We start from the raw sequence: 24108 nt of genomic DNA, 5'->3' as shown, positions 1-24108 counted from the left end.
TAAAATCAAACATTATCTACCAGTATTTATTTAACTGTTGGCATCTCTTCGTTCATTGAATATTATTCTCCTCTCCTGCATCTATCAGAACACAACTCAAGAAATCTGACCTCAATGGCATTTTCCTAGTTGCTTTAATATCGTTTGCATCCCAATCTGCAACAAGTTCGATCATTCTTTACAGAAATAAATGCATTCCCTGGCTGTCACAACCTGTCATTTCAGCAATTACCTCCTGCTGGAAACCAAGCCAGCTTCCCTTGATGCAAGAAAAACAATTCTCCCTGATATTATGTGCTGAATGCCTGACTCCTTGGCCAGACTACTTCCTTATCCCCACCAAAATCTGCTTTCAGCAGTAATAGGAGAGATGCATCTCGTTAGGCTTTCAGTTTCAGTACTTGCCACCAACTTCAGGAAAAAAAAAGAGAGAAGGGAAACCCCAAATTAGAGATGACTGGTTCAACATCCATTCATCAAAGCTTGACGAGACAACCTACTGAGATGATTTTTTACCTCTTTCTCTCTGTCTCTCTCTCTCGCTCACTATTTGACCTCAAACGTTGGCACATTATAGATGAAGATCCCAAACCTTGCAAGATTCTTAACTGATTCATGGTCTCAAAACATCCCAACTTTTTTTCATATATGGAGGTAAAGGAGCATCAAACTTGAGGCTAGCCAATTGTGAGAAGTCATAGTCTGAAGATAATTGCACATCTTGCAAAGCTTTAGATACATCGGGTAAAACCATTTGTTTGCAGTGGAGATGTAGGCGGGGGTGCTTTTCAGAGATACTACCACTATCCAAATCAAGGGCGAAAGGGAGTATTTTCTCACTTAGGGACTTATCATTTGAGTTATCTTCAATATTAGACCATGGCAACTGTTTCCAATTCCTGTGAGCTTGCCATGCGTATTTGTAGTCTCCAACTATTGGCGTCCCCAATACTTCAGCACAGTGTACACGGAGCTGTGATGGTGACCGGAAATGGTTGAAAGAAATCAGTGACATTGAAAGTGAGCACGAGTAAGAGGACAGAGTTACAGGCAGACATCATAGATCAAGATATGTGTTGATTCTGCTTCATACCTGATGCTTTCTACCAGTGAGAGGGGACAGCTCCAACCACGTGAAGCCTGCATTAAGGCACAGATTAAGACTATGAACTAAAAATTACGCAAACAACTTAAGAATGAGCACCCAGAAGATCCAAAATTCTCAAATAAATGTTCCATTTCAATTAACCCAAGGGAAAAATGGAGAAAAACAGACACAAGACAAAAAAGACTAAAAACAATCCAGGACGAGCACAAGAAACAGTAAGTGGAATTTTCTTTGGCTGGCAAGAGCATGCTCTCATCAAATGCTTTAAAAGAGAGATATAACAAGTTCAGTGAATTTCTAGCAAACAAGGTCATGCTCTCCTCCTTGGTGTAACTCCTAAAAACCATCCTACATCTTTCTACAATTTCCAGCAAACAGACAGCACAACTAGCAGCAAAACACTCACTCACACTCACTAAACAACTTCCCACACGTAACTAACCAATCCTACAACAATTAACTACCAAAGTTTCAGCCTGAAATCCCCTAAAACACTGCCCGCATACCATTCACAGCCCCCTAAAATTCAGAACCAGAACATCCATTAATTACACATTCATTAAATGCTAGCATTAGAGATATATGGCTCTTAGACAAATTCAGTTAAAGAGATTTTCCCAGAGATCATGTTTAACTACATATTTGAGCAGACAAGAAGATATTCACGAATGATTTCTATGTACAATGATCAATTTGGATATCCATGAAATATCTAAATCAGGTTAAATGTATAAATGATTGATAGCTTATTTAGTTGAACGTAACATATAATGGGTCAGTTTAATTCTTTTCACTAGCAAATTATCAATAGAAAAGAAAAAAACATGTGTCAAAATAAATCTCATCTTCCTGACACATTACATCATCAAGCTATATTGATACAAAACTAGACATGTATTATTAAAAAATTCACATGCAATGGATGTGACAGAGAAGTTACGTGCTAACCATGAGATGATTCAATTACTCTGTACTGTGTAACTGCATGCTGAGAAGACAAGTTTTGTGAATTCTCAACCACTGTTATTCGATCAGATTTTCCATTGTCCACAACCACCTACGAGCAATCAGAGCACAAAGATTTTCAATATGATATTGCAAAAACCAAAGGCTTCTGATTAATGGTGTTAAGCATTAAACTCATTCTAACCTTTCCCAATGGTGCTGAAATTAATCCCTTTGGACGTCTTGGAGAACCAATGACAAGTGCCCAGTATTTTCTTTGCAGGATTCTTCTTTTGTTACCCACGTCCTTAAAAGAGAAGATAAATATTGTTAGCCTGAAACTGGGATGGACTTAACAATTTTCCACTTCTAAAGGGCATTTATAGACTAAGATAAGGAGAGTAGAGACAGGAAATGCAATACAGTAGACAATACATCATTTGATGCTGCAAGAGTTTTCTCCCGGAAGATGGCATGCAAAACTGTCGCACTTGTTTGTGTCCTTCCCATCACCAAGATACCACTGCAATCTCTGTCAAGTCTATGAACCTGATAAACACAATGATTTCATGGAAATATTTGTCGTAAGGCAACATATGAACAAAAGGGGAGGGCACTCTGCTTAGCTAACTGCTACAAGGAAATGAAGACCACTAACTTTTACACAACATAAAAAATACTTCAATAACTATATCATTTTTACTCCATGCTGCTTTCTGGGAAATTGCCTCAGATCAGTTACATGAAATATTCAATAGAACACATGCTTTTATGATGGCCGCAAGGAATATTTTTAGCAAGTAGAGTGTACCTGAACAAGAAGTGGTTCTGGAGTAACTGAAATTAAACAGCATGAATTCACCAGAAACTCACCAGCCGTGGGGGTTCTGAGTAGTCAGAACTAAAGCAACTAGCTGACAATTCATCTAAACTTCTTTTGATGCCAATGCCACCCTGTCCAGAGTAATTTAAGACAAACAAAGTTAAACTTTTACCGCTACTGATCCAACACAACATAAAGAAGCCCTGGAGGAGCAGACATTCTCTAAGTCACCTGAACAGGCATTCCGGGAGGTTTATTGACAACAATGATTGCAGCATCCTAACAACAAAAAAGCGTGTTGGGTCCACATTTGGAAATAAGAAGAATATATTTTTGACAAAACAGCAGAGTTTATGTCAATAACCTTATACAGCTCAAGGCCACGAATAAAGTTTATTTCTTCTTCATTGCAATGACAGTCTTGTTTCTCAGCAGGTAACACTTTCACACTAATTGGAAGAAAAATTCTATCTCCTACATCCATCGAATCCTTAGCTGCCACCTTTCAGTAATTTCAAATATCAAAGACAGCAATCATAATCAAACAATATAAAAAACAAACAATTCTTTTAATGCATTCCTAAAATGAAAATCAAACAGTCCTAATCATGAGAAATGCTATTTCAAAATTTTAATCAAATCCACTAGGGTAATTTCTTACTCTTTTCAGCCGATGTTCCTGTCCTTGATCACCAAGATTACAACTTTCCATGACAGGGGACTCTCTTCGTACCTGTAACCACACACACCATGACAAATCAGTCATCCTCCACTTAGCCTTTTATTTAAGTTGTTTCAAATTACAATTCAGTTTCAGTAAAAAAGACCTTTCTGAAAAAAAAATCCAAAAATTAAAACATTTCAGCTACCGTTGAACACTACTAATTGACTCCAACATTCATAAAACATGTAAAGAATGAAAATTTAAGTCCACAGCCATTGTTTCGTAAGGTCAAATTCTAGGGGGGGGGGGGGACAGATGCGCATTAAAAGCTTAAGAAAGAAAACCTCAAACCTGTCTTAAGCGAAACAGCTTTTGTACAAGGTTTCTAGGGAGTTCAGGGCAACAACGAAGTACCCACTTAAGCGCTGTCGTTTCAGAAGCTGATTTTGCGGGGATTCTTGCAGAAAGCGCTTTTCCCAAAACGCTGCCATTGATAGTCGAAGTGTAAGGAGGTAAAGTGAACCATTTGCCTCTCTTGTCATTCTCATAATGATTTTGGCTATTGGTGTTGGTGGTGTACTGAGATTGGAGTACGCGGACGGTTGAGATGGACGGTTTGGTTGCACGGAGTGAGGAGATTGACCGTGATGGTAGGAGGAGGACACGGGCGAGGAGCGTGGCGTACGCCATCATCATGCGAATTCGTGGTTTTTGGTGGTTTGATTGTTGGAGGGGAGAGGAAGGGTTTTAATATACAAATGGGCTTGGGCTCTGTTGATTCTTTTTAGAAAACTGGTCTAAGCCTTGTAAGGATCCAAAAACACCCACCAGAACTAAATAAGGATTAAGAGTTAGCTATTTAAGAGCCCATTTGTCTTGTGGCCGCAACCATTGTACTCTAATTAGTAATTCCCCCCTTTTTTCTTTTTTAAAATAAATAATAGTTTTCGGGTATTTTATTAAGAAGAAATTTTATGGCTCTCGGTTACTTTAGATTTTATATTTTTTTCAGTTTTTCATTTTTTTTAAAAATAATTGACAATATGTTTTTTTGTCCAGTTTTTTGTATTTTTAAATTTTTTTCCTCAAAAATTTCTTAAATTTGAATTAGAAAAATAATTTTTCTAAAAATTTAAATTTTTTGTTTAAATTTTGTTTATATATATTTTTAGATTATTTTGATGTGTTGATGTAAAAAATAATATTAAAAAATAAAAAAAATATTATTTTGATAAATTTCTAATTAAAAAACACTTTAAATTATAATCGCTGGCACATTTTCAAATACTTCTTAAATATTTTAGTTCTTGTTCAAGAGCCTAGATTTAATTCCATTAATGAACAAGATAATTTTTAAAATAAAATCCATAAAGATGAAAAGATATTGATTATATGAAATAAAATCAAACAATCATTAAACATTCCAAATCAAGGCAGGGGATTAACGGTTCAATGAACTCAAATTGGAAGTTTCTTTATCAGTCAAAAAAAGTCTCTCCACTTGGATAGATTGATGGTTTTCTGATTATCAATGCATGAGAGTTCTACATCGACGAGAGCCTATTGGATCATCCAGGGGGCATGTCCGCCATCTGCCACTTGCATGCCTGCTCCGGCTTGCTTTGTCTTTTTCTGATGCTGAAATGATGAGCGGGTGCGCTTAATACAATAAAAGAACCATTGCCCCTCTTATTTTTCGATAATTAGGCTCTTGAATTAATGGAGAAACAAAGACCTCTCAGTAAATTTAAAAGATAAAAGAAATAAAATATGTAAATATATTCTCGTGGAAAAACATTATTTCCTTTAAAGGGCGCGGGATATCGTTCTATGTAACATTCTTTGAACCGAGAAAGAAAATCTTACAGCGCTCTAGTAATAGCTAGCTGTTCACTTCTGCCGAGATGTAAGAAAAGCATGCGCAGCATCCAATCTTACGAAGATCAGAATTTCTAAACATGTAATAAGATGATTGTACATCCAATTTAAAGCAAACAGATTTGAAATAACAATAACAAAAAAGACCAGTAATGTTTTTTTAGTTTAATGTGGGTATCCGGGCTAGCTTTCACACACCTCGACTAATTTTATGAACTCTAAAATTAATAATCATGTAAACTTCCAGTGATTATTATAAAACTGACAATGTGCATGCCTTGGAGTATTTGTGTGCGGCTCGGACCGGAGTATTTAATCGGTCCAAGAAGTTGAGCATTTCATGATCCGTGGCCTGGACCGCCTGGGCTTGGCCCGGATTGCTTAATGCCTCGAGGGGCTAATTTAGTGAAGGAATCCTCCATCTTCTTGAAAGAGCTAGCCACCTTCAGATGCCGAGCTTGGGATTGGGAAAGAACAATGCTCAGGCAGAGGAGTAGAAGAACAACAAAACAAAGAGATCTTAGTTCTCGAGCCATCTTTAAGTGATATATATATATATATATATATATAAACCTAAAGATTCAAATGTTAGTAATGCTTGTAGAAGTGGTGATGCATGGAAACTTGGAGTCGAGTATATATAGAAAACTGAAAGTAGGTGTGCTTTTATAGCATTGAAGGTAAGTTAGGTCCTCCTTGCTCTAAAGTAAGATCTCATGTGATTTTTTCTCTCTTAATTTCCTTTCAACTGCCACAAAAAAAATAAAGAATTTTGAAGAATCCAAGATGGTCGTGGATTTAGGAGGCCACAGGGAGGAATGTAGATAGTCCAACTTCAAAGGTACCGTATCATATATATGACTTGTGAATTTGCCAATTTTCAACTGAAAGCAAAGGCAATGTCAATTTTCTTGGCTGGCCGACGGTCATCGTAATTCTAACGTGTTTGCAATCTCAAGCCTTCCGGTGGGGGACCAAACCCATGCAAAACGTCACGACCAGTTCTTTTCTCATCTTTTTTGGGCACGTAAATTCTCCAAATCGTCTGTCTTTTTCTAATAATCTTTCTTCTCTAAGATCATTTTCATTAATTAGCTGTGCTGACATATATAATTTTTCATAGAGCAGTAATTTCTTGTTGGGTATACGACCAAAGTCTCACATTGGCTAGAAATTAGGAGGATCATGGGTATATAAGGATGGGTATATAAGGATGGACAAATATCTCCATTGGTATGAGGCCTTTTGGGTATAGCCCAAGAGCAAATTCATGAGAGCTTAGGCCCAAAGTGGACAATATCATACCAATGTGGAGATAGGTGGTGTTTATAGTCCTTACATTCCTTTCATAAAATTTTTGGATTTTGCATTCGTGTTTTTCTCAACCCCTTATTCTAATTAATTCTATAATTAATTTATTTTATTTTTTATTAATATAGATGTTCGGTTCAATTCATGAGCATCTCGACTAATCTTATAGATTCTGAAGTTAATAATCATGTAAGTTTTCAATAATCCTGAATTTTATAGAACTCGAACTGATAGTTTTTATAATACAAACTTAAAATCTGATCAATTAATTTATATTTTTTTACTTTGTTTCGTGTACCAATTCTAAAATAAAGCGGCACCATGTTTAAAGCCCTATTGGGATAATCAAACCATTTTTTACTACACGCAACAATGCTTCTTGTTTTAAGCTGCCCGTGAACTCCATTAGTAAGATTTTCTTTTTCATTTCGAAAAACACAACATTATCATACCTTGGTTTTGCTATCAAATTAACTCCGCTGAGTAGGGACATTAGAAACTAATTATTTGCTTGTTTCTCGATCGTGCTAAGTGACAGAATTCTAGAATTCCATATCTTGCTTTTGGCCCCAAGAAGATTAAATGACAAAGAAAAACAATCACTAGTTTCATTACACAAGATATGGATATTTTAGTTTTTCATTCTCCATCAACATGCATGGTAGTACGTTTTCCTAAGATAGCTACACCAGGGGCTGCCAATTGTTTGATGTCTTGATCACCCAATTCATTGAAATTCGAATCCAAGTTAGGTCACGAAGCACACCGTTGTTAAATTAGCACGTGCACAGCAGCCCGGCAGTTAAAGTAGCAAATTTCAGCTCAAAATTTAACAAGGCAGTCTGTTTTTGAAATTATTTTTTTATTTAAAAAGATATTAAATTAATGTTTTAAGTATTTTTTTAATAATTTTAATATGTTGGTGTTAAAAATAAAAAAATATTTTAATATATTTTTAATTAAAAAAATATTTTAATAGATTCAAACGCTCTAACAAATCCATTCTAGTATCTAACAATTAAAAAAAAAAATTCGAAGAAAAATATTGGCAACAATCAAAATAAGCTTAATTTAATGTAAAATAATTTTCAATAAAAAAAAATTCATAATATTTTCATATGTCAATTTAAAAAAAGAATCAAAATATCTCACCATTAAAAATTATATTAAATAATTTTAAAAAATATATTAAGAGTTAAATCATAATTTATATTAGGCAAGAAGTGCGATAAAGCTAAAATACAATCCCGGTGCAACAAGCAACCGGCTACAGATGCCCTGGGAGGTTTCTAAAATCCATATATTGTTTGAACCATAAAGGCATGGTTCTTAAACTTCCTCCTCACTAGAAAAAGAAGGGGGTGGGGGGGTGGTGGTGGGTGGTGGTGTGGGGAACACTGCCTGCCCACTTATTCTCCCCGATGACTTGGAGCTTTAATTTAAATGTGTGTTTTACCCTTTTTCATCAGATAAAAATAGCAATTAACTTTATTTAATGCACATTAATTAATTTGATTTTCATGATCAGGATCCGGCACGTGATAGGTGTAATATATAAAGACAATTATTAAAGATTTTCATCTCCTTAAAACGTATTTATAGAGAACAATAAATCTTGACGTAATTACCTTTTGGAAATAATTCAGTCCCAGGGCCAGGAACATCTCTCCCGGCCCCTTGCCTGTCTGCAAAGCATCGCTGTAGTCCAAACTTTCTGCTGCTCATGGTATATAAACCTGTAGCTTTCTGACAGTTTTTAGGCAGATTGAATATGGTTCCAAGTTGACCACTTAAAAAGGCTCGTGCGAGGAGGATGAATTACAATGCCACAAAAGAAAGCACTGTCATGGTGGGTTTACCCCTTTTTTTTTTATTCCACGATACAGAATATTTTAGAGAAATTAATATTCATTTTTTTATGTTTTTACCAGTGTATTTAGAAAAAAAATAAATTCACTGGAATATTAGTTTTAAAATTTGAATCAAGGAGAGAAAAGGAAGGGAGTGTCTTGTACTAATTAGCTAGCTTTTATAAACACCTTTCCCAGTTGAAAAAGATCCACCGTCTAAATCTTTCGGAACATTTCGTTTTCGGCTTAGAAACTAATAAGCTGCCTCAGAGAGAGAAGTATGCGATTATTTAGTCTTGGGCAGTTTTCTTCTTTTTTCTGGAACTCCCGTCAATTGTTTCACCAAATCTTAAAGGATAATTGTCATCAATCTTATCAAGATACCACTAAAAATATATATTTCGTAGTTCTTGATTTTTCTAATTAGGGTTTCAACTCTCCATTTATCTTGTTTTGGTCCTCGGCTTGACAATTTAGTAATGAACAAGCTAGCGTTTATGTTGCCAGCTAACTTAATTATACGGTAAATTATTTGGGTATTTTCTTATGTTCTATTTATTTTTGTATTTTAAAATTGTTTATAAAAAAGTTTAAATTTTTTTTATTTTTTTACTTTAAATTAATATTTTTTTTGTGTTTTTAAATTATTTTAATACGCTGATATAAAAAATAATTTTTTAAAAGTAAAAAATATATATTATTTTAATATATTTTTAAATAAAAAATATTTTAAAAAATAACTGCTATTAACTAAACAATTTGGTTAAAAATCACGCTAGCCTAAAACATACATGAATGAGCCACGCAGAATCCGATACGTCTCCCCCAAATCAACCAGGAAAGCAAAGTAATTAGAAAACTTTCTTCCCCGTCAGCTATAATGTCTAATTAAAATATCAAGCAACAACAGTCTTGATAGCCTAAAGTCTTGACTAAACTAAAAAATTCAGGTAATCCTAGAGTGAGTTTTCAAAAGAAGACAGCTGGCTAATGGGAAAGAAAACAAAAGAATTTAGCTAGTACTACAAGTTTTGATCTCTCATAATCGTGTCGTTGTACTAGGTAAAATCGTTCTACAAACCCTTAGATTCATGTTGGTCCACCACATTACTTGTATGATCCTAGTTTATCCATGTCACTAAATGTACTTTTCATGTTAGTTGCTTATATAAATCAGTATCTTTGCCAGATTTTTACTGTTGAAAACTGCTGATGAGATTGGAGAATTCAATCCAAAATTCCCAGGCTAGGTACAAATCGAATTGGCCATCGCCCTCTTACTTTCTTTAACCAAAACTTTAACTCGCACTTCTTTCGAGCTCACCGCCAGTTCCATATTTCGATTCCCGTTAATGTTACCACTTGTCCATTCTTAGAAATCGTACTCTTTGCTTTAACTATTTGCCAAGCTGATTGGAAATTTCTCTTTCCAAAGATCAGCCAAGATGGTACCCTATACTATGAACCAAAGGTGGCCTGGCGGCACATGATCAATAATTCAAATTATCACATGCTTTCGAATAGTGATGCGCAACCTTTTCCGTCAAATCATCTCCCAAACTAACTTAAAGAGCTCAAACTACTAATTTTCAAGCCTTATAAATGGAACTCCAGCATACAACCTGCCATTCATTGTCGAAACATACACAGCACATAGTCAGGGAAACATATTTCGGAGGCATATAATTAAACCATAAGGTTCAAAAACGTGTATGTCTAGCATGGGGAGAGAACAAAAACCTGTAACCCTCTCTTCTCTTCTTCTTCTTCTTGGTTCTCTCTTGATAATCACCATGGTTGTCGGCACAGAAGCTCGGCCTTTGAGTGGTTCAAGGCTGAATAAAGATGTTAATGTTGGAGGGATTGAAGGTCTTATTGGAGGATTTTCTCTCCAAGCAGTGAAGAAGTCAGGGCCGAGCCCAGGTATTGGTCATAAATACGAAAACTTTCAAACTCAAGGAGAGGCTACAAATTCTGGTTCGAGTCGTGGTGAGGGACATAAGCACGTTATTAATGGCAATAAACCGTAACAGCATTTTACGCACATAGCCAATGGGATGAAGATCTTCAATTTTTTTAGGATACATAGGCAGGAGAGAAGATCATATTATTAATTTCTTTTTCGTTTTCCCGTACAATAGTTTTCACTTATTGTTTTTGTAGTTTTTAACATGTATTTACGACATATAATTAAGGTAATTAATTAACCAAGTAAATATGATTTTAATTAGGGAAACCCAAACTTTTCAGTGAAGTGCATTGTTTCTACATATGTGTGGGTATGGATGGCACGAACACGAGCTAATGCAACTGAAATTTGAGAATACAAACACGAAGTGGTCAAATTTTTGTCCTAACAATTCTTATATTTTAACCTTGAAGTCTTTGTTTTTCTTCTCAATTAGTACACTTTCCAACAATTTATTTGGCAACGTTCGGCTAAATGTCTTATTTGGAATAAAATATGGCTGATCGGTTAAAAACTACCCCGAGTTATTAATCAACATCGAATTAGTCCCTGTAACTTTCTTTTATTTTAATTTGGCTCTTCAACTTCTTTTTCAACGATGTTAATTTTTTCCGTCTAGCTGATCACATGTAAGAGCTATAGACGTAACCTTTAAATCTCATAACATGTTTTCGAGGAGAGACACTTACAAACACGTGATTGAAATTGTTTGAAAATTGATGAAGTATAAAAAATCCAAGTGGGAAATAGGATTTTAAGGTCTGATGATCAGTTAATTAATTCATCTCAGCAGTAATTTTATCAATTCTTTTAAGTTATGGTGATTCATAACTTGTAATTAGTATTTGTTAGGATTGTGATTAATACCTGAAAAAACATCTTTTAATGAATGGTCAAATTCTTAGATATTTAAATAAATATCATTTTATAGAGAAAAAATAAAATAATATTCTTAGATTTTATGGTAAAATTTGTATAATTGATGACATTAGATTAATATATTATATTTAAATTCATGAGTGTAATGAATTCAGTCATATCAGGAGTGCGATGATAAAATTTCTCAGGTTCAACACCATTTGTATAACATGTGACAAACTCACTCCTATTGATCTGGAAACGCATCAGGTCAAGTTATTGGATTTGGCAAGCACCACTGATTCAGTTCCTTGTTCCCTCTCCCTCTCGATTGATTCCCCCTGTTCCCTCTCCCTCTTAGTCGATCCCCCTCTCGGTTTCTCTCATTCCCCCATTCCTCTGTTCCCTCTCCCTCTCGGTCGATTCCCCTCTCGGTTTTTCTCATTCCCCCATTCCCCTGTTCCCTCTCGATTTCTCTCATGCCCCTATTCGCTATCGGTTTCCCCGTGTTCCCTCTCTGTTTCTCTCGTCATTTATGCACAAAGAAGCAAATATTGAAGACATAGAAGTAGGACAAAGATTCAAGGGGCAACAAGGCTCCTCCTTCCCAGTTCTCCTCCCTCTCCCTCCCGGTTACTGTTTAAAAACAAATAGAGCAAGGGTTGATTTTCAACGCTTCCACCCGGGATATGGTGGCTGGATCCGGGGATAGGGTAACAGGGAGGGGCTGCTGTTTGCTGGGGAAGATTGATTAACACAGTTTGGGGATTTTTGGCGTGTCTTGAATTGGTTTGTTGGGTTAGAATAAAACTGCCGAATGTGAGTGATTTTTGAAGAAAACTATCATGGAAAAATTATGTTTTTTGTGGCTTTGCTTGATGAATTTTAGTTGTGTTATGGAAATGTTATGGAAAATATGACAGGTAACAGATTTATGGAAATGGAATGCCATACTTTTTACAGATCTACGAAGAAGATAAGAACATAAAGGAAATAAAGGAAAAAAAATACCTGAAATTGTGCAAGCGAAATGCTTCAATTGTCCAGAGAATGCTTCTGTAATTGTTCCTGCTTCCAATCATTTTTGACGAGAGAGAAAGAGATCGTGATTTGTGAAAATAGGTGTATTAAAAAAAAGGAAAGTGTTTTCCTTTCTTTATCCGGGGGAAAACACTTTCCTTTGATAAAACGATGTTTTTTTGTTGATTGTAATTAAGTTTCCGTTGACTACTTTTCCGTAATGTTGTCAAACATGGGAAAGTAAGGAAAATGAATTCCAGAAATTCATTTTCCTTGAAACAAACAAGGCGCAAGGTAGAGGGGTTGCGTGTAAGTAGGGGAAAGATTTTTTACCTGGAGAGCAAGCTGGAATTGCACAATCTTTAAAAACTAGAAGATTCTATTTTACTGTAGCTTTCCATCACTTCTTTTTACTGCAGCTTTTCCAGTTTTCAAAGATTTATAATAGAAGTGATGGGAAGCTGCAGTATGTGAGCTTTGAATTTGCAGTCTCTTTTAAAATCAACGAGAAACCTTCATCCATAAGAGAAACAAGTTGTATACAAATCAACGAGAAACCTTCATCCATAAAAAAAATATAAAACGAACATAAATGTATTTAGTTAAAAGAACACACACACACACACACACACACACACACACACATATATATATATATATATATAAATATAGTATTTTTTTTTTTATATTGGGCAACTAATTTTTCAAAAATTACATTTTATATTCTCTGGAATTAACACAAAAAAAATAAACAAAAAATATATATTTAATTATAAGACCATCATTATATTTTAAATAATAACTAAAGAGCTTGTAAAACTTAAAAATAACAAAAAAATATCACTAAATTTCTTAAAGTTTATTTTCACTGTTTACATCAGTAAACAAAGCAGTATCGAAAAAATTGCTTAGACATAGTATCAAAAAGATTTACATCAGTAAACAAAACAGTATCGAAAAGATTGCTTAGACAAGACCTCTGTGCTCAGTCGACGCAAATTAGTTAATGACCAAGTTGGTGGACTGTATTTTCCTTCATAGTTGGCTGAGTGCGATGATAAAATTTCTCAGGCTCAATATCTTTTGTATAACACGTGACAAACCCACTCCTATTGGTCTGGAAACGCGTCATGTCAAGTTATTGGATCTAGCAAGCACCATTCTTAGATGCTGTTTTGGCCTGGTGTTGACTAGATTCAACAACACTTGGATCAGGCCAGTGTTAAGCTCAATAATTTTTTTTTAAAATCATATCTATATGTTTTTTTATCCAGTATTTTTCAATAAACATATATATAATGATAAAATCTTGGTTGATAAAAAATATTTGGAATTTTTAAGTTTCAAGTGGTTATGAATTAGGGGTATCGTGTTTAGGAGTAATATAAGAACCATGTCAGTGGTTTTAGTTTTAAGGCAGAAACAATCATGTACCCAATAATATCTTTCCTAGGAGACACGTATCATGATATCGAAGGATCATGTTGTTCTCACATCAAGTAAATATTGTTCGGGGATCGGTCGGCGAGATGGAAGGATGACTTCCTAGTAAAAAAAAAAATTCATGACCTAAATAAAAAATAAAATGAAAATGAAGGACTAGTTTTCTATTGACCAATACTTGATTATAGTTTTTAATCAATTAACTATAAAATATTCCGTTGTTTAGAGTGCTCTTTGTTAATTCGCTCTTGTATTAATTAAATATTTAGACTTTGTTCTATAAATTACGATGATTGACACTCCATTATGTGAAATGGACATTAATTAATATAACCATCAAACTCTTTCTTGGGACTTTTTTCCATTACAAAGTACTGGCATACGCGCACGAGTATTTAAATGATATTTATGAACTGTACTTATAAAAAAAAATTAAATTAAATGTAATAAGATCTCTGTATAAGCATCACGGTTCATGTTCTAGCTACAAATAAAATACATTAATGATATAAAATTTTATTAAATTTATTTTATATATTTAATTTATGTTTCATTCATGAAAAGAAAATATAGTATCGCTCTGACGTAAAAGAGTATTAATTATGTGATTGTGAAAACATTCCAAACCCAGCAGCTCACCCTTAAGTTTTTTTTAAAATAAATATAAGTATGAGAGAAAAATTCTAAATGGATATATTTTTAATAATATTAATAAAATTCATACAAATATCTTCCAATTTATATAAATATCAGAAATTTGGTTAAATAATTAGATAAATTCAAAATGATATTATTTTAAAAGAATTAAAAATAAAATTATATTTCACTTGTGATTTGACCGGGTTATGAGTTGACATATCGAATCAATTGGTTTGATTTAATCAAGTATCGTCCGGTTTGAAATAAAATAAAGATTGAGTCGGATCGAGTTTAATAACATTGATAAAACCATACAAATATCTTTTGATTTATATAAATGTCATTAAATATATTTATAATAAAGATAAACAACGTAACAATTTAAAAATGATAATCTCAACTAACTTTTAGTCTTGCATTGAATAGTTACATGTGTGTGTGTGTAGTGCAATGTGTAATCAAATACATGCATGCATGCATGCAACAAAAATTGTATCTGTCGTTCATAGTTATGAGTACAAGTTTTTATATTTTTGGAGAAATTAAGAATTTAACCAATCCAAAGTCAAATATATATATATATATATATATATATATATATATATATATATATATATATATATATATATATATTGTCAAAGTTAATGTACTGCACAAAGGAGAAGCATTATTTACGACATCTGAAGAAAAATGGCATACAATTTACGTCTTCTGCAACGTGAAGCAGACCTAGAATTAACTAATGGTCAAAGCAGGTGGAATAACTGGTAGCTGTCGAAGTGACACCATTTAACTGGTCTCGAGTACTGCTTCAAAGGATTGACTTGCAATTGGGAGTTGCAGGGCTGAATATTTGTTAATTCTCCCGAACCATTATTAAAGCATCCTCACCCAACGTTTTCCAAATTCTGGCAAACTAGATAATATTAAAAAGAATACTCATTACTGTACGGTCTATCTATCACTAAAAACTTTGAATGGAACTCCTTCTAAATGCTATATATATATCCGCATCCTTTCATTCCATGCTCACCCCTCACTCCCAAACTCATCAAGTCCTCTACTGTACATCAATCTCTTCTCATTCTCTTCCGTCTCTCTGCCAGTCAAAAAAACCCTGAAGAGAAAAATGGTTTCCAAGTCTCTTGGCCATCTCTTCCTTGTTTCTTTCCCAGGCCAAGGCCATGTAAATCCTTTACTTAGACTTGGAAAAATTCTTGCCTCCAAAGGCTTCCTTGTCACCTTCTCCACCACTGAAACCACTGGCAAAGAGATGAGAGAAGCCAGTGACATCATAGATAAGCTAACCCCGTTTGGTGATGGCTTTATCCGGTTTGAATTCTTTGAAGATGGATGGAAAGAGGACGAGCCTAGGCACCAAGACCTTGATCAATACTTACTTCAACTTGAGCTTGTTGGTAAACAAGTAATTCCTCAAATGATCAAGAAAAATGCAGAGCAAGGGCGGCCTGTTTCTTGCCTCATAAACAACCCTTTCATTCCTTGGGTTACAGATGTGGCCACAAGTCTAGGTCTCCCTTCTGCAATGCTTTGGGTTCAATCCTGCGCTTGTTTCGCCTCATATTACCATTACTATCACGGTGCTGTACCTTTCCCTGATGAGGAGCACCCCGAGATAGATGTCCAACTACCATGGATGCCTCTCCTAAAACATGATGAAATTCCTAGTTTCTTATATCCTACAACTCCTTATCCTTTCTTGAGGAGGGCTATTTTAGGTCAGTACAAAAATCTTGACAGGCCATTTTGCATCCTGATGGAAACATTCGAAGAGCTTGAACCAGAGCTTATCAAGCACATGTCCGAAATCTTCCCCATCAAGACCGTTGGGCCACTATTCAGAAATCCTAAGGTAATAAAGACAACGGTCCATGGAGACTTCCTGAAGGCAGATGATTGCATCGAATGGCTTGACACAAAGCCACCTTCATCAGTTGTTTATGTGTCTTTCGGTAGTGTCGTACAATTGAAGCAAGACCAATGGAACGAGATGGCTTGTGGGTTACTGAATTCGGGCGTCTCTTTCTTGTTAGTTATGAAACCACCCCACAAAGATTCAGGAAATGACCTCCTTGTTCTGCCAGATGGGTTATTGGAGAAAGCAGGAGACAGGGGCAATGTGGTGCAATGGAGTCCTCAAGAGAAGGTTTTAGCTCACCCATCAGTTGCGTGCTTTGTAACACATTGTGGGTGGAACTCTACTATGGAAGCACTCACATCAGGCATGCCAGTGGTGGCTTTCCCTCAATGGGGTGATCAAGTAACTAATGCAAAATATTTGGTCGACATCTTTAAGGTTGGTGTGAGATTGTGCCGCGGAGAAGCAGAGAACAAACTGATTACTCGTGATGAGATAGAGAAATGCTTGTTGGAGGCCACAGTGGGACCTAAGGCAGTGGAAATGAAGCAGAATGCAATGAAATGGAAGGAGGCAGCCGAGGCAGCAGTGGCTGAGGGTGGTTCCTCCGACTGGAATATACGATATTTTACTGACGATATTGTAAAAGCGAATGAGTCTGAGATTGCTGGGAAGTGCATTGGTTCTAATGAGTTTCCAGTGGCGGTAGTGGTGAAGTCCAACGAGAAAGTGGCTGAACTGGTGGGGTGATCGGCATGAGGAGATTTGCTATATATGCAGTGAATATGGAACGGGTTTAATCCAGTGTTAGTATGATGAAATTACTCTTGTTATGTAATTGTCTCCTTTTTACTTCTTTTAATTAGGTATTAATAACATACAGTAAAGGCCAAGTGCCATATGTATGATTGTTGTCGATTTTTTGTACTCTCCTATTTATAATTTGCTAAAATCTTATTGGTTTGAATTGCTTGGAATGGCTGTTGAAAATTAAAATTGTTGTAATATTTTTAGTTTTTATTATATTCATGATTGTCTTATGATTTGGATATAAATTTCATTATATATAGGATCTTTATAATGTCGAGTAGTAACCAAAATCCAAAGAAATACAAAGGTATGGGTTTATTTTTTAAGAAAGTAAGATCATCAAGTAGGTGGAGGACAAAAAATTCTAAACCTTCTAGTTTTGAAAATATAGAATCTCAAGGATTTTTTCAGTCTTTAAAAAAGGATCATGCATGGTTAAGAATTTAACATTACAATTCTTGAAGTAATCCAAAATTATATTGGCAAATATTTGAATTTTTAGTTAATAATGCCGACAATATTCAAAGAGTATACATGACCCATATGAATATCCTAGTCATGCAGATGGAGCACAATCTCAAAGGTTTCAATGTAAGTCATTTAAGCATATTTTTGGCTTGAGTATTCTATTGCCAAAGATATGAAATTTTGTTTTCCTTGCTTTCATTTTAATAATGAATAACATAAGAGAGAGACTCATCATTCCAAAACATATACCAGCACGTCTACAAATAAACGAGAAAATGAAAGAAGGTGCATAGGGAATTGAGGGTGTCAGGCTCCTCGATAGTTGCTCCCAGTATAATGATCAGTCAGTAGCTAGAAAGCAGAATATATAGCTTTGAGCAAACGACAATAATTGTAGGAGGCAGGTGAAGTGAATTGGGTCGATATTTGGTTCGTCATACAACAAATAATGCAAGGTATGGGCGGTTTCTGCTCAGAAACGTGAACAGTGGAGGTTGCACGCAGAGAAGTGTTGTGTGTGGTCCCGCACCATGTGATGGTGGGACCACCACATTAATTAGTAAGAGACAGCAAGGCAAGGCTGTCTCTTTGAATTAATAGAGGAGCTGCCACTGTAGAGGCAGTAGCAAAAACGGGAGAAAAACAAGAGAAAAGAGAAGAAGAGGCAGCAGAGCAGCCTGTGTTCTTTCTTCGATTTCCAGCTCGTTCACCGTTGGATCGGGCTGAGATTTTGACAGCAGCTTCTAGACACATTCCTCTTCATTCTGGACGGCTGGATTGAAGATTGGTGGTGTGGAAGCTGGCCGTTTTGATAGAAAACGGGGCTGTCAGTTTTGTGAGTTTTTCTCAAATAATTCTCCTTTAATCTTGTTGTAATCCGAGAATAAGTAGTTCTTGATGATATATATGTTGTATCCCTTAGTTGAATCTGAGGAAGAACAGTTGTGAACCCATTATTTGTGATAGTGGAAGTTTTTAGGTGGACTCCGGTCCCGTGGTTTTTCCCGCATCGGGTTTTCCACGTAAAAATCTTGGTGTTAATTTGTGTGATTATTTGCATTATATTTGATCATTGTTTGAATCTGTTTTTTTTACTGCACAAAGAGGGAAAAAGGATTGGGACTTGTGGATTGTGAATTGTATTCCGCTGAATTGATCCGATTAGTTGTCCCGAGTTTTCCCAACAAAGTGGTATCAGAGCATTTGGTTGTGTAGATTGATTTCTTGTGCAGTTAAAATGGAAAAGGAAGATTCGGGCATGATAAAGCTCACTTCCTCAAATTATTTTCTGTGGAAAACAATGATGGAGGATCACTTATATTGCAATGATTTGGCTTTGCCGATTGAATGTAAAGGAATAAAGCCTGATGACATGGATGATGCAAAATGGAATGGACTAAATAGAAAGGCTACCGCTAATGTTAGAAAATGGGTATCTTCTAAGTCCATTAATCATATTTCTCAAGAACATGACTGTTATACAGTGTGGAAGATGTTGGAAGAAACATTTGCCAAGGAGAGTGCACAAAACAAGGTTTTTGTAATTAGAGACCTTGTGAATTTGAAGTATAGAGATGGTGAAGATGCTTCAGTGCATATAAATGTATTCCAAGGGTTCTTGAATCAGCTGTCATTGATGAACCTTGAGTTAGCCGATGAAATGCAAGCATTAATCCTATTGAGTGCATTGCCGGATAGTTGGGAGACTTTGGTAGTGTCACTTAGCAATTCTACTCCGAATGGAAAGCTCACTTTAAAAACAGTGAAGGATTGTATCCTCAATGAAGAGAAGAGGAGGAAAGGAACAAGCACTTCCGAGTCTCATGCACTTGTTACAGAAAGTCGAGGGAGAAGTCAAAGCAGGTTCTCTCACGGCAAGCAAGATGGAGAATCCAGCAATAGAAAAGGCAAATGGAAGCCAAGAGGAAGATCTCAGTCAAGGAAGGGTTTTAAATGTTATTATTGTGACAAGCCTGGGCATATGCAAAAAGATTGCAGAAAGTATAAGAGAGATAAAAAGGGTAGAGATGAAGACAAGAATGAAGAGAACGAGACAACTGCAGTTGTGTCTGATGGTGATGTTGCCATTGTGTGTGATGATGGCTGTGTTAATCTTGCATGTCAAGATACCACCTGGGTTGCAGATTCAGCAGCTTCTTACCATGTAACACCCCGACGTGATTTTTACACATCCTACACTGCTGGTGACTTTGGTCAAGTTAGGATGGGAAATCAAGGGATGGCTAATGTTGTGGGCATTGGAGATATTTGGTTGGAAACTAATACTGGGTGCAAGTTGCTACTCAAAGATGTTAGGCATGTGCCTGATATGCGCCTACATTTGATCTCTACTGGTACTCTTGATGAAGAAGGCTATCACAGTTACTTTGGAGATGGTAAATGGAAGCTCTCCAGAAATTCCCTAATTATTGCTAAAGGGAAGAAGATGGGTCTCTACATGTCACAAGCCAAGGTGATCAAAGGGGAGGTGAATGCAATTGAAGATTGCTCTACTGATCTATGGCATAAGCGGCTTGGACATTTGAGTGAGAAAGGCCTTGGCATCCTTGCCAAGAAGAACTACCTTCCTTTAAAAGGTATGAACTTGAACACATGTACTCATTGTTTAGTTGGTAAACAACATAGAGTTGCATTTCAAAGATCACCTCCACATAGAAGATCACATGTTCTTGATTTAGTTCATACTGATGTTTGCTCAATGATTGATAAGTCTCTTGGAGGTGCATTGTACTTTGTTAGTTTTATTGATGATCATTCCAGGAAGATTTGGGCCATTTGTTTGAAATCCAAAGATCAGGTGCTTGATGTCTTTAAGGATTTCCATGCCAGAGTTGAAAGAGAAACTGGTAGAAAGCTGAAATGTGTTCGAGCAGACAATGGTGGTGAATACAGGGGTCCTTTTGAGAAGTACTGCAGGGAACATGGTATCAAGTTGGAGAAGACAGTTCCTAAGACTCCACAGCAGAATGGAGTGGCTGAGAGAATGAACAGAACAATTGTTGAAAGAATTAGATGTATGCTCTCTCATGCAAAGCTGCCTAAGTCCTTTTGGGGTGAGGCAATGAAGACTGCAGTTGCCATGATCAACCTTTCTCCATCAGTTCCTCTTGAGTTTGATGTTCCAGATAGAGTTTGGAAAGGAAATGATGTTTCCTATGCACACTTGAGAGTGTTTGGATGCAGAGCATTTGTACATGTTCCAAGGGATGAAAGGTCTAAGCTTGATAGCAAGACAAAGCAGTGTATTTTCTTGGGCTCTGAAGATGATGAGTTTGGTTATAGGTTATGGGATCCAAAGGAGAAGAAAATTGTGAGAAGCAGAGATGTTATCTTCTTTGAAGATCAAACCATTGAAGACTTTGAACTGAAGGAGAAAACAGAGTCTACTACTTTTATTCCATCTAATTCAAATCCAGCACCTACTCCACAGTTATCTTTGATGCCTGCTAATCATGGGGGAGACTTGCAAAATGATGAAAATGATGGTTTTCTTAATGAGCCATTAGTTGGTGATCCTGAATCAGCTAATGATGATATTGATGTTATTCCTGAACAGGTTATGCAGGAAGCTCCAGATGAGCCACAATTGAGGAGGTCAACTAGACCTCGCCAACCTTCCACCAAATACTCTCCTCATGAGTATGTGCTGGTTACTGACGGGGGAGAGCCAGAATGCTTTGATGAAGCTATGTCACATGAGAAGAAAAGTGAGTGGTTGAAAGCAATGCAAGAAGAGATGAAATCCTTGCATGAAAATCATACCTTTGAGTTAGTGAAGCTTCCTAAAGGTAAGAGAGCGCTCAAGAACAAATGGGTGTTCAGGTTGAAAATTGATGAACATTGCTCACAACCAAGGTACAAGGCAAGATTGGTTGTGAAAGGTTTCGGTCAGAAGAAGGGTATTGATTTTGAAGAAATCTTTTCACCAGTGGTCAAGATGTCTTCAATCCGAGTTGTGCTTGGCTTAGCTGCTAGTTTGAATCTTGAAGTTGAGCAACTTGATGTGAAAACTGCCTTTCTCCATGGTGATTTAGATGAGGAGATCTACATGGAACAACCTGAAGGGTTTGAAGCAAAAGGTAAAGAGCAGCTAGTTTGCAAGTTGAAAAAGAGCTTATATGGGTTAAAGCAAGCTCCAAGACAATGGTACAAGAAGTTTGATTCTTTCATGGTGGATCATGGTTATGACAGGACCACTTCTGATCATTGTGTATTTATGAAAAGGTTTCCAGATGGAAACTTTACTATTCTCCTGTTGTATGTGGATGATATGTTGATTGTTGGCCATGATGCTAAGAAGATTCAGATGTTGAAGGAAGAGTTAAACAAGTCTTTTGCAATGAAAGACTTAGGACCGGCAAAACAGATTCTTGGCATGAAGATCACACGTGACAGGAAGAAGAAGAAACTTTGGCTATCTCAGGAGAGATATGTCCAAAAGGTACTTGAGAGATTCAACATGAGCAACTCCAAACCAGTTTGTTCTCCACTTGCAAGCCACTTTAAACTAAGTTCTAAGCAGTGTCCTTCAAGTGATGAAGAAAGAGATGAGATGAAAAAGGTTCCTTATGCATCCGCAGTTGGTAGCTTGATGTATGCCATGGTTTGCACAAGGCCGGATATAGCTCATGCAGTTGGTGTGGTTAGTCGGTTCCTCTCCAATCCCGGTAAAGAACACTGGTCAGCAGTGAAATGGATACTTAGGTATCTCAAAGGTACTTCTAGTTTCAACTTATGTTTTGGTAATGATAAACCTGTGTTGGATGGATACACAGATGCAGATATGGCTGGTGATGTTGATTCTAGAAAGTCCACATCAGGATACTTGATGAAGTTTGCAGGGGGAGCAGTCTCATGGCAATCAAGGCTGCAAAAATGTGTTGCATTATCCACTATAGAGGCTGAATATATTGCTCTTACTGAAGGGGGCAAAGAGTTGTTATGGATGAAGAAGTTCTTACATGAACTTGGCCTAGTTCAAGAGAACTTTGTGTTGCATTGTGATAGTCAAAGTGCAATCCATCTCAGTAAGCATCCTACTTTTCACTCTCGGTCAAAGCACATTGAAGTTAGATATCAATGGATTCGAGATGCTATGGAGATGAAGTCATTTGTTGTTGAGAAGATCCATACTGATGACAACGTGTCAGATATGATGACCAAACCTCTACCGAGAGAGAAGTTTGAGTTTTGTAGAAGGGAAGCAGGCTTATCAGAGCCTCCTAAATTGAAGCTTACATGTTGATCGCCAGTATGGCGAATTCCTCACATGGTGCGTGAGGGGGAGATTTGTTGTGTGTGGTCCCGCACCATGTGATGGTGGGACCACCACATTAATTAGTAAGAGACAGCAAGGCAAGGTTGTCTCTTTGAATTAATAGAGGAGCTGCCACTGTAGAGGCAGTAGCAAAAACGGGAGAAAAACAAGAGAAAAGAGAAGAAGAGGCAGCAGAGCAGCCTGTGTTCTTTCTTCGATTTCCAGCTCGTTCACCGTTGGATCGGGCTGAGATTTTGACAGCAGCTTCTAGACACATTCCTCTTCATTCTGGACGGTTGGATTGAAGATTGGTGGTGTGGAAGCTGGCCGTTTTGACAGAAAACGGGGCTGTCAGTTTTGTGAGTTTTTCTCAAATAATTCTCCTTTAATCTTGTTGTAATCCGAGAATAAGTAGTTCTTGATGATATATATGTTGTATCCCTTAGTTGAATCTGAGGAAGAACAGTTGTGAACCCATTATTTGTGATAGTGGAAGTTTTTAGGTGGACTCCGGTCCCGTGGTTTTTCCCGCATCGGGTTTTCCACGTAAAAATCTTGGTGTTAATTTGTGTGATTATTTGCATTATATTTAATCATTGTTTGAATCTGTTTTTTTACTGCACAAAGAGGGAAAAAGGATTGGGACTTGTGGATTGTGAATTGTATTCCGCTGAATTGATCCGATTAGTTGTCCCGAGTTTTCCCAACAAGAAGGAGAAGAGGAAAATAAAGGAGGTGGAAGCTGACCTGCAGTGGCGGTGCTGTTGTTGACGTTGGGCGAAGAGGACTGGCGGTGGTTTGCGAAGGACGCTGCTGGTTGTTCTTCCTCTTTCTCTGTATTTTCCTTCTGCTTGTCTTCTGTTATCTCTTTTCCTTCCCTGTATTTTTCTGTTCTTCTCCTTTTGTTCTCTAGCGGTGGCAGTGCTACTGGTGGCGGCTGGCGATGGTTCGCGGCTGGGAACGGTTCTTCTTCCTAAACAAAGTGGCTGTGCAATAGGGAGCTGTTGTGCCGGTCGACAGTTTTTTCTCTTTTTTTCCTGTTTGTTTTTCCTTTGTTTCACTTCTTATGTAACTCCTTTCTATTTTTGTTTTCATCCTCTTCTCTTGTTTCTGTCCCTTTTTTATAAGTTCTTTCCTCTCTGTCTCTTCTTGTTTAGCTCTCAAG

General features: G+C 36.5%; 3 protein-coding genes across 3 annotated transcripts; 2 read left to right on the top strand and 1 right to left on the bottom strand.

The window, feature by feature from the left end:
- LOC133679659 (RNA pseudouridine synthase 4, mitochondrial) lies at window positions 1-4253 on the bottom strand. Its single transcript, XM_062102319.1, has 10 exons — window positions 3892-4253; window positions 3538-3609; window positions 3241-3378; window positions 3108-3155; window positions 2927-3007; window positions 2489-2602; window positions 2259-2360; window positions 2057-2165; window positions 1094-1140; window positions 1-973 (listed from the first exon to the last, which is right to left on the bottom strand). The coding sequence occupies exons 1-10, from the start codon at window positions 4234-4236 to the stop codon at window positions 614-616; spliced, it is 1416 nt and encodes a 471-aa protein (XP_061958303.1). The 5' UTR covers window positions 4237-4253; the 3' UTR covers window positions 1-613.
- Window positions 4254-10300: 6047 nt separating this feature from the next.
- Window positions 10301-10609, top strand: LOC133680176 (PAMP-induced secreted peptide 2-like). The gene has a single exon (XM_062102991.1). The coding sequence runs from the start codon at window positions 10301-10303 to the stop codon at window positions 10607-10609; it is 309 nt and encodes a 102-aa protein (XP_061958975.1).
- A 4929-nt stretch (window positions 10610-15538) lies between these two features.
- LOC133679788 (gallate 1-beta-glucosyltransferase 84A24-like) lies at window positions 15539-17364 on the top strand. The gene has a single exon (XM_062102483.1). The coding sequence runs from the start codon at window positions 15638-15640 to the stop codon at window positions 17135-17137; it is 1500 nt and encodes a 499-aa protein (XP_061958467.1). The 5' UTR covers window positions 15539-15637; the 3' UTR covers window positions 17138-17364.
- Window positions 17365-24108: the final 6744 nt, after the last annotated feature.

This window comes from Populus nigra, chromosome 19 (assembly GCF_951802175.1).
Source record: "Populus nigra chromosome 19, ddPopNigr1.1, whole genome shotgun sequence".
Lineage (NCBI taxonomy): Eukaryota > Viridiplantae > Streptophyta > Magnoliopsida > Malpighiales > Salicaceae > Populus > Populus nigra.
The sequence above is the reverse complement of the archived record's forward strand: the minus strand, read 5'-3'. Positions and strand labels throughout refer to the sequence as shown.